At 40.1% G+C, this 11,002-nt stretch overlaps 1 protein-coding gene across 2 annotated transcripts in view; it reads right to left on the bottom strand.

Annotated features, from left to right (window-relative positions):
* Window positions 1-77: 77 nt before the first annotated feature.
* ZC3H14 (zinc finger CCCH-type containing 14) overlaps window positions 78-11,002 on the bottom strand; it is a 19,922-nt gene continuing 8,997 nt past the window's right edge. Inside the window, exons 8-17 of one of the 2 annotated variants that reach the window (XM_015865295.2) lie at window positions 9,754-9,854; window positions 8,421-8,576; window positions 7,058-7,132; window positions 6,430-6,586; window positions 4,924-5,147; window positions 3,421-3,541; window positions 2,841-2,977; window positions 1,714-1,808; window positions 983-1,089; window positions 78-358 (exon numbers count right to left, since the gene is read on the bottom strand). In XM_015865295.2, the coding sequence (XP_015720781.1) occupies window positions 352-358; window positions 983-1,089; window positions 1,714-1,808; window positions 2,841-2,977; window positions 3,421-3,541; window positions 4,924-5,147; window positions 6,430-6,586; window positions 7,058-7,132; window positions 8,421-8,576; window positions 9,754-9,854 (1,180 nt within the window). In that variant the 3' untranslated portion in view covers window positions 78-351. The remainder of the gene's footprint in view (window positions 359-982; window positions 1,090-1,713; window positions 1,809-2,840; window positions 2,978-3,420; window positions 3,542-4,923; window positions 5,148-6,429; window positions 6,587-7,057; window positions 7,133-8,420; window positions 8,577-9,753; window positions 9,855-11,002) is intronic. The other variant, XM_015865294.2, reaches the window with a different exon arrangement.

The raw sequence follows: 11,002 nt of genomic DNA, 5'->3' as shown, positions 1-11,002 counted from the left end.
TAGCGGATTAAACTTCCTAATAACGACATACTTCAACACGGCTCATCTTAAGCAACAGGACTCAAACAGAACACAAAACGTGCTTTGAAAGTTTTTAATGGAATTTAAAGTAAACGTTTCTTACACAGACATCTTCTTACCGTGTAAAAAAAACAAATGTAAAATTGCTCAAGCTTACAAACTTGGAAAATTAGAGACATTTCAAGTATGCAACAACTTTGTTTTATGAAAACAATGTATATTAAAAGTTCCAAATGTATGAATTCTTCTACCATCCCGTGCCCTGGTGGTTAGCTGTCCTTTCTGCTCCTATACAAAGGAGGCAAAGCTCAGTCCCCATTTATATCACCATCATTCACTGAGAGGAAAGAGAGAAACAATCCATGTAAGTAAAAATCCTACCCTTTTAGAAAGATCATTTCCTACCTTCATAGCAATTGAGAGGTTGGTTGGTTGGTTTTTTTTTTTTATGAGATGAGATAGAATATGATGCTCAGGCAATTTGAGTATCATTAAGAGAGGCCAGTGACTGGGGCGCTGGGACAGCTGGAGCTGCTCCACCACAGAGTCTCCTGGCCTGAACACAGAACTGCCCAGTTCACAAACACTCAGATCTGAACATTCTGTGGAAATGACAGCTTAGTAAGAAAATAAAAGAGTGATAAAGAGCAACTGATGTTGTGTTTACCAACTTTTAGTTGAATAAAGCTGAAAATCCAACACTTTTAGGACAGGATTTCAGCAGCTGTTTCACATTCTAACTGTAGGGCACTTGCATTATAGCATTCCATCACATCAACAAATGTTTATGGTACTAAGACCAGACAGTATGGAGTTCTCTTCAATATAGATACCTCTAACAGCTGTCTTTCTTCAAAGAATCTTGGCTGTTATCACAGACACTTCACCCCTCACATGAGTAAAGCTGCATTTGTGACTTCAGTACAGTTATCAGGGGAAAAAAAACACCCTAGAAAATCACCTGGTTTGGGTTCGAGTCCATTTCAAGGCATGACGAGGAGGGACAGCAATCGTTGGATGGTAAAATGTGCAGTCTGGCCTTGTACACTGGGTGTTAAACCTGCAATGCTAAAAAGGAAAGCATTTTAGCACAGGCTAAAGTTGGCTTTTTACCTTCCAAACAAACTCACCTTGAGAGTTACGTGCAAATCTGTATTACTGTACAAACTCTCAGATCATTCAGCTAATGGCCTCCTAGATGAGTGCTGTCAGTTCAACCCACAGCAGAAGGGCATTCTCTTTTGTAAATATTAACTGTGAGTTAAATGCTCCAAAGCCACTGCTGAACTGACAGGTGGAAGCTCATTCACTTCAAGTGTGTGTTTCAGCATCATTAGAGCTTGAAAAAGCCCTGAGCTTCCTGGTGTGAAACTACATATAGGCACAATTCTCAAGTGTAAAGGCTCTTCAGTTATAAAATCTAATATAGGTTACATGGATGTACTCTGGTAACTGGTCAGTTGTTCAATAGTCTTTGCAGCACACCCAGAGGAGAACTCAGGAGTCTGAAATAAATTCCTTCCAGATTGTTTAAATCATTAAATGTTCTGGTTCAGGTTCTGGGCTAAAGTTAAAACGTGAAAAGTGAAAGCAAAAATTAATTAGGAAATGTTAACAACAATTCCTGACTGAAAGCAACATAGTTCAAGTCCTCTGTAGAAAAGAAGCAAAGGCGCAGGAAACAGTTCTTACTTTTGGGTGGTAAAAGGGACATTCCATTTTCTTACAAGCAGGAAAAAACTTGCACAGCAGGCTGCTGGAGGATACAGGCTGTGTGGGAAGCGGTGCTAATAAAAAAGAACAGGTAAATGACATCCATCAGAACAAATCGCTTTTTTAAATGTAATTCCACACAAATGTATCAATCCTCGCAGAAGAAATTACATTTTATAATAGACCAAAGTTCTGCAAGGAATACAGGAAACCCATCACAATGTGCTAGGTGGATTTCAGCCTGCAGTACAAGACTATCAGGTGATCATTAGCCGCAGTTCTCCATTTCACAGCAGAAGCGTCATGGTAACGCTTCCAACAAATTCAGCAGTGAACCTGGTAGGCAGAAAACTTCATGTGCTGCATTTAGAGCAGAAAGCCCCTGAGAGTGTAAGTCAATAGAAATGAAATGCACAGGCAGTGCGCTGCTCTCCAGGAACACACTGGAGCTGCTGGAAATGATACAGGAGAGCAGCACATTGTACCGTGTCTGCTGGTAAAGTAACAAAGCAGCATCCTACTATGACCAAGGGCAAAGACACGTCCTAAAGAAGTTCATGACTTCAGTGGTGCAGAGGCCGTCTGCCTTAGCACTGCTCAAGGAACACCAGCTTAGGCTTAGCAATACCATTAATGCTTCAAATACAGCAGTTTTTTTCGTAAGGAAATCTCACCCCCTGAACATCATCTTTTCACTACAAAAAGCAAATTCCTACAAAAAATAACAAAGCAAACAACTCACATATCCCATCCCTTCTGTTTACAATTAGTGTTACAAGCTCTTTGTAACGTCAATTGAGAACACATTTGAGAACTGCAATGCTGACTAATTCCTCCAGCAGATGGAGCTCCATGCACAAAGTACCACTCTGGCCTTGCATAGAGATTTCACATGGACTCATAAGGAACAGCATTCCGGGATTTTTTTGATAGCAAACCAAGGTTTTGTCATAATACTGGATTATTATTGTTCTCTAACATTAAGATGTCAAAGAAAATTAAGTCACATCAAGCAAAAATATATATTTTTTTTCATCAATGACATTTTCAGCTCCTACTACACCACCTTCCCTTCATTTAAGGCTCAGAAAACAAAAGGAGCTCACCTGGTTTAGGAGGTGGAAGGGGGTTCCGTCGACTGGCATGAGTGTAAGGGCAGTCCGGCTTAGTGCATTTTGCATCGTATTTACAGTTTGGATGGATGAACAAGCACTTATCAGCAAACTTACAGTTGGGAAAAACTCTGAATAAAAAGAAAAGAAGATGTAAGCTCATATCAGAGCCAAATCCCCAAGCAGCTGTTGCACGTGAAAGCCAAACTATCACACAGCGCCTAGAACTGCAGCAGGGTCTGCACATGTACAGTAGTTACTTCCAAAGCCAGGCCTGCAGACACAGTGTGCAAACTATATATAACTCATCTGCATTCATTTCCCCCATTGTACAGTCAACAAAGTACAGCTGGACAGAGTATCAAAGAGAGACAGCAAAGGTAGAAACAGACAGCAGAACCATTTAATGTTACCTTAACATACTGAAAAGCACTGTGAGATCCCACTGCCTAGTTCCATCACTACCACAATAGACATGCTGCCTTGGGATAACAAGCACCACAGAAGGGAAATTTGGAGCACTGAAGTAAAAATAATGACAGGATTTCAGGCAGACGAGCTTTGTACTACTCACTTGCAAGGCTGTGTGGGGTGATGGTACACACATTCATCTCCATTTTTGCAAGCAGGCCAGTACTTGCAGCGCTCAAGCACCTTCTCCTGTTTCTGTAACATATTCAACTGTTCCATTTCCACTAAGAAGGAAAACAAAGAAACAAACACATAAATAGATCTTGGATCTTTTGGTTCCATACACATTTTGACTTGTATAGTATAGCATAACTGAAATTCAAAATATTTTCTTTCATGTCCTCCCCCTCCCCCCCAGCTCAACTGATGACAAGCCTTTACTAACAAGAAAGTAACAACAGTAAAAATGTGTATATTTTTACAAATAGAATTTATTAGTATAGGACTTCAGACTAACCTCATTTACCAATTAAGAATCCCTAACAGATATATACCTGTACCCAAAATACTACCTGTACCACAAAGCTTTAGTCAGGAGCATTAAAGAGGCTACACTAGTAAAAGCACACATTTCTAAGGGTGGTACTCTAATATGTCTTTCTCTGTGCCAGCAAAAGGACACCAATGAATCACAGAATTGTGGGGGTTGGAAGGGACCTCAAAAGTCCACCGAGTCCAATCCCTCTGCTGAAGCAGGTGCCCTACCATAGATCACACAGGTAGGTGTCCAGGTGGGTCCTGAATATCTACAGAGAAGAGATCCAGAGATGTTCCACTGCTCCATCACCCTTACCACGTAGAAGTCCTTCCAAGTTAGTATGGAACTTCCTATGTTCAAGTTTTCAGCCATAACTCCTAGTCCTATCGCTACAAACCACCCAGAAGAGCCTCGTCTCATCCATTTGCCTCCCACCTCCCATTAGATAATGATGAGCATTTATCAGATTCCCCCCTCAGTTTTCTTTTCCCCAGGCTGGACAGACCCAGGTTACCCAGCTTTCCCTCATACAAGAGATCATAGAATCACCAAGGTTGGAAAAGACCTAAAAGATCATCCAGTCCAACCGTTCACCCATTACCAATAGCTCCCACTAAACCATGTCCCCCAACACAACATCCAATAGCTCCTCGAACACCCCAAGGGTCGGTGACTCCACCACCTCCCTGTGCAGTCCATTCTAGTGCCTGACCACCCTTTCTGAGAAGTAATGTTTCCTGATGTCCAGCCTGAATCTCTCCTGCTGCAGTTTGAAACCATTCCCTCTAGTCCTGGATGCTTCAGGCCCTTCATCATCTTTGTTGCTGTCTGCTGAACTCCAGATTTCTGCTAACAAAGACAAACTATATCTTCAAACGAACAAACAAAAAACACCAGCACTGAGCTGCATGGAGAATTACTTAGGAGTGGTATTGCTCCCCTTTATCAAGATAAAGGCCTCCAAACATACAAACCCACTGAACTATCACCTTTCATTAGCCTCAAGGATGTTCTTGTGGGAAAGATAAATACCATCACTTTGATTTGTGGAGAATGATAATGTCCAGGAGTTCAGCCTGCAATCAAACCACCACATTAGTATTAGATCCTGTTGGCAAGAGTAATTACCATCACAATTGTCTAGCTGCCGGGTTACAATCTGCATCTGCTGTGCTCGAAGGCCTTTTAATCCTTTGCCTGGACATATATTTTGGGTAACTGGCTTTAATCCTTCGGTTATATACATGTCTTCCTCTTCTTGGTCTGAGAGGTATCCTGGGGGGCTGGGCACACCATCCAGCGTCACGATGAACTTGGGACTAGCAGGTTTCTCTGGCTGTACAATCTGGTCTCTATAAAACAAAGAAAGGTAGTAAAAATAGAGTCTTACTCAAGTCTCTCAAGTCAAAATGTGAGCTGCCTTAGTACCAGTAGTACTACAAGCCAGAGAATGACATAGCATCACACTTTCTTTTAAGACTAACAATAATTAACATCAATTACTCATAACTGCCTTCTGGCATCTCTTAAACACCAGTAAGTAATGTAGCTTACAGCAGCATCCAGCAAAGAACCAATGGGTACACTCAAGTTTTGCTGCAGATCTGAACACCATTGACAAACACAGACACAGGAAAGCAATTACTGTTTCAGGGCGTTTTGTTTTGAGATGAATAAAGTGAAGGTAAATAACATTCTTGTAATCACAATCTCCTCATAACAACCAAACAGCACATTATGAGAAAGTTAAGTAAAAGCTTTATGCACTAAGAACTTCAATGCTCAACCTTATCAAAAGATCAAGGTAGCCTTGGATCCTGTAAATGACAACACTCAAAGGGGACAGAAGAGTATAAAAGCAGGAGATGCACACATGTTTTCTCCACTCTTCCACTGTCCCATCCATTTCATCTGAGGGCTTAACTAAACCAACGTGACTGTAAATATTTGGTATCTCACTATGGAGCTCTCCTCTTTGACAAAAAGTGACGGTATGACCTTTGTTTTTCTACAAAATTGGGTTAAAAGCAACTACAGTGAAGAATGCTCTAAAAAAGAGAGAAAAACAGTGCTAACAGCATGACTAGCCAGAACTCTTAATTAGTCAGAAACAGTTCTGTTTACTGCCTCTCTCCTGTTGTAGCACAATATCACAGCTGTCAACTGTGAACTGTGTCAACTACTCTGAAAGACTTTCCTTTGTGATTTGCTCATTCACTGTTGGTTTTAGTCTTACCAACACCTGTTGGTCTTTTGGTCTTATTGGTCTGCCGGTCTTTTGGTCTTACCACATTTAAACTCCTGGCCACACTCACAAGATGAGTTAAATCACTTGTCCCAAACACTGTGTGTTGACTTGCAGTACTGAGAAACATGAAGAATGTGCTGTTTTCCTTCCAACACTGACAGCTCGAGCAAGGCTGTTCTTACTCAAGATTGCATTAAAAGGCATCTCATAAGAAACACAGAAGAAGGTGAAACAGGATCTGCCTTCTGTCCCACAGCAATGTTGAACATTAGTTCATTTTTCACAACCACACATATCTTGGCTGAACATACAAACAACAGAATGGCTGAACAATTCCATTTAATTCACAAACACACATTCTGACTTAGTAAGAAATTACTTCTTACCGCGTCTGTATCAGACGTCCCGAGAGAACTCGCATTGCCTCAGTGGCCCTCTTCCCCAGTTGCTGATTCTGTGGTGCTATTTCCTCAGACAGTTTGGGCTTCTTCAGGATGAATGACCTCGTATCGGTATGGACCATCGATTCTCCATCGTAGTAATCTGATTTGGGAGGAAAAATTACATACCAAAAAAAAACCTCTAAACCAAACACAAAAATAATCATGTAATTGCACTCTTAACTTTCACCATATCTAATAAAAATCCAATTATATGGCCAACAAATTACATTTCTTTTGTCTAGTAGCTTACAGGAAACATTTTTACTTTTGCTTTTTCCACACAGACCAAGGGGAACCACTGACGATATCAGACTTGCACATAAAAACCTTGCACTGGAATGTAATAATGCTGTACTGAAACAGCACTGAAGGAAACACACACAGAATCTCTCAGGCTCTGAGCACCTACTGATGTAACAGTTTTTCTCCTGAGACATATGGGAAGTAGAAAACACTAGAAATTGACCAAAAAAAAAAAAAATGGAAATTTTCTTTTAGTATTCACAATCAGTAATGTTTAATTTAAGAATGAGCAATTTTTTGTTAGGAATAAAAGATCATGAGACTTAACCTTGAGTTACTTGCAACGTATCCTCAGTGACAGGATCCACCTGCAGCCGAGAAGAGAGCTCCTTTTGTTCTGCTCCTAAAACAAAGAAACAAAGAAACAAGAATCAGGAGTGTGATTTACTATATGTCACAATGCAACTACAGACTAATTCATGAAACTTTAAATGAAGCTTTAACAATGAAGCTGTAGAACTGAAGCATACTCTCATAGATCATAACCTGCTCCACAACTTGAAGCCCATCCTCATTAAGAACCCCTTTCTTCTTTGCTTCAGAAACAAGTTTTCTCCAGGCAGACAGCACAGCTGTCTGGGGGTGATAACTATTCAGAGAACACTCAGAGCCGTGACAGCAGCCAACTACAACAGATCACATTCTTCTTAAAAAGAGGGGAAACAAACAGCAACACTCCATATTTGACTGACAGCTTGAGAAAAACTACTTTGCTTTCTGTTTCTTAAGAAAGATGTCATTTCCATTTCAGTTGGAAAAGAGCCATAACTTCACATAAACATTTTCTCTACATCAATTCAGAAACTGAGAAATGTTTTTCTCAAGTTATTTTACAGACACAATTCCAACTATTTTGTTGGAATCCTTTTGTTGCCATAAGGAATGTTCACCAATCCTTAACAATGACAATGAGCTGATGTAACAAAGACCTTAAACCAAATTTTGCTCAGCAAGCTGAGATAGTGCCGTGGTTTTAACAGTAAACTGATTTCTCACAGGAGCATTTTTCTACCACCTTCCTTCCATAATTCCTTGTAAGACATATATTCTTTCATGCTGAAAATACAGTCTGATTACCATCAGACACTATAACATTTTCCCTTAAAGAGTTTCCTACCAGAAGCAAAAGTAAAGCTTATTGTTTGTAGCTACAACTACTCTGATATCCAACACTAATGCAACAAATTAAAACTTTACAATTAGTTGTGTGATGAAAACACATTGGAAAGAATCTGTAATATGCTACAAAAGTGTTTCAAATGTACATTATCTTAACTCTCACGTAAGCTTTATGATAGCATCACTCCTACAAGATATCAAGGAAAAAAATGCAAAGAATTCATCCAAATATACAGGGATAAATTCACTTATTGCATTTGTTTATGCAAAATCATTCTTCCATGATAGGCCAGAATGCTATTTCACCCTTTGTCTGCTGATTAACTCATCTAATGTTATCAGTGTATGGCTGTACTCTGCAGCAATGCTTCTAAAAGCTTCTTGGTTTTCAGGTCATTTTCACATGCAGCTCTTAAGGATGACTTAAAAATTAAACACTTCTTTTTCTCTTCTCGGCCTGCTGTAAAATGACATTCTCTGGTATAAATTATTAAAGAATATTATCAGATGACCTTGAATTCCTTCAACTGTCTGCTCCTTTGGTTCTTCTACTTGAAGCTGAGAACACAGAGCAGGGAGTCTGCTTTGCAGATGGATTACTTCTAAGTGAGGTTCCTCTGGGCTAATTCGAGTTCTCGGTGCAACTGGAACCGTCTGTTTCTGTGGAACTTCAAATGCAGAAACAACAGTAAACATTTAAATCTAATCCAAGCATTACTTTTACATATGAAGCTAAAATAACTTTAATAAATTACACACAAACCTCAACCATCTGTTTAAATAAAGAGGATCTTTAGCTACCTGTATGAATCTCATTGAGAAATGCACACTCATGGATGCGCACAGAACACTCAATGAGTTGTATCACAGAACATCTATTTGTAAGGAAAAACCTTCTAACAAAGGAGTCAAGCACATCTCATGCCTTTAGATCAAGTTATCAGCACCCACACAACACCAAAAATACCAGCAACTACTAGAAAGCAAGAAACAGGTTCCCAATGACCATTTTGTAAATACATTAACATAAAAGGAAGATATGTGATTCTTGCAGTTAGTTTACAGGTTCTACGAGAGAGCAGGCAAGAAATTTTGGATAGCCATCAGTCTTGCTCCAGGTAGAATAAAAGTAATGGTTCAGACAGTTAATGAACGCTCCTTCCCTGCCAACATGCAATGCTTTGTGCTGACAGACCTGGATTTATTAACATCCAATGAAATGACAGCACACAGGCAACAGCTAGATTTGCCCCTCATCAGTCTTTCATAGCTAGGAAAACTGAATGCCAACACACAGGCAACTGCTGATTTGCTGTACCAAGAGCATCTCAGTATCTAAACTTAAGTTCCAGCCTCACTACTTATAGAGAATATAAGTTCATATACCAAACACTATGTTCCTTGTAATTCTGCATCTTGATTACTTATATCCAGTATACTGTGATTTGAAGGCATTCAGATGCAAGTTGGGTGGCACCCTGGGCAGCCTGATCTGGCAGATGGCAACTCTGACCATGGGGGTGGGGCTGGAAACAGATGTCTTTTTAAGGTCTCTTCTAATTCAAACCATTCCATGATTCTATGGTTTGGCCTCTATATACTTCACAGCCTTACTGTGTTCACTAATAGATTTTAAATACCTCTTTCTTCCCCTGCGTATGCTTTCATAACTCATCACTGATGATTATTACTGTAATGTACACGGGACATGGAAAATCCCTTATGTATAAATGACATCCACCATTCAACACTATTTTATCTCTAAGTGCTATGTTCAGACTGCATACGTAGAACAGGGCTTGCAAATACTATAGCATGGCATAAACATAAAGTAATACTACTTACCTGCAGAATAATTTGTTGTTTTTGTAACTGATTCCTGTGCTTCAGAAATTGCTTTCAGTATTAAATTCTTATTGGCCTGTTTTGAAGGTGGCAGCGAAGGTCTAAGTGAGATGAAAAAAGCAATTAATTGTAAATGGATTGCAACACATTCATGCTAAACACATATATTTTAACACATTAACAAGTGTTAACATAAACATAATACAGATAGAAATCATCACCTAAAAACTCACTTTGTTTTCAACCTGTTAAGCTACTCCCTGAATGAATCACAATCCATAAAGTGCTCATAAAAGTGAAGTCCAGAGGCATGATTTTACCTCTCGTCTTCCACAGCTGCAAAACTATTCTGCTTCTGAAATGCTCAAATTCGGTCATTCCTGTCCACCCACCTCTGCCCCTCACATTCCTGTTACCATGTGTGCTTTGGCATTAATTATGCAGCTGCCTCAGGCACTAAGATCCAGATGAAGGCTGATTATGTCAAAACTGTATTAGTTGTAAAAAAAAAAAAAATCTTTCTTTTCTCTTCAAACTTTAAAGTTTAAATCAGGCATGCTGTGGTGCTGAAGATAAATTCAGCTTAAAGTAAATCATATACAAGCTAGCACTGCAGAACTATCTGGTCCATAGTTTAAATGCTTTTCCTCTCACTGCTGGAAGTCAGACACAAACTGCTGACGGACCTTGGCTAACAGCTGACACTCATACATAATGGGGAGGTCTTAAATCTTCTGAAAAGTCAAAATATTCAGACCAAGTGTCTGGTCCTGCATTTTGGTCACAACAACCCAGGCCACCCTACAGGCTTGGGGAGGTGTGGCTGGAAAGCTGCCTGATAGAAAGGGACCTTGTTGCGCTGATAGACAGTTGGCTGAACATGAGCCAGCAGTGTATCCAGGTGGCCAAGAAGGCCAATGGCATCCTGGCTTGTATCAGGAATGGTGTGGTGAGCAGGACCAGGGAAGTCATCCTGCCCCTGTACTTGGCATTGGTGAGGCCTCACCTCGAGTACTGTGTTCAGTTTTGGGCACCTCAGTACAAAAGAGACATGGTCTCTTCCAGTATTTGAAGGGTGCTTACAGTGAGAGCGGGGCAAGTCTCTTCTCACTGGTGACAAGTGACAGGACAAGGGGAAATGGCCTCTAGTTGTGCCAAGGTAAGTTTAGGCTGGACATTAGGAAACACTTCTTTACAGAAAAGGTTGTTAAACACTGGAACAGGCTCCCCAGGTTGAGTCACTGTCCCT

The sequence above is a fragment of the Coturnix japonica genome, chromosome 5 (assembly GCF_001577835.2).
Source record: "Coturnix japonica isolate 7356 chromosome 5, Coturnix japonica 2.1, whole genome shotgun sequence".
Lineage (NCBI taxonomy): Eukaryota > Metazoa > Chordata > Aves > Galliformes > Phasianidae > Coturnix > Coturnix japonica.
The sequence above is the reverse complement of the archived record's forward strand: the minus strand, read 5'-3'. Positions and strand labels throughout refer to the sequence as shown.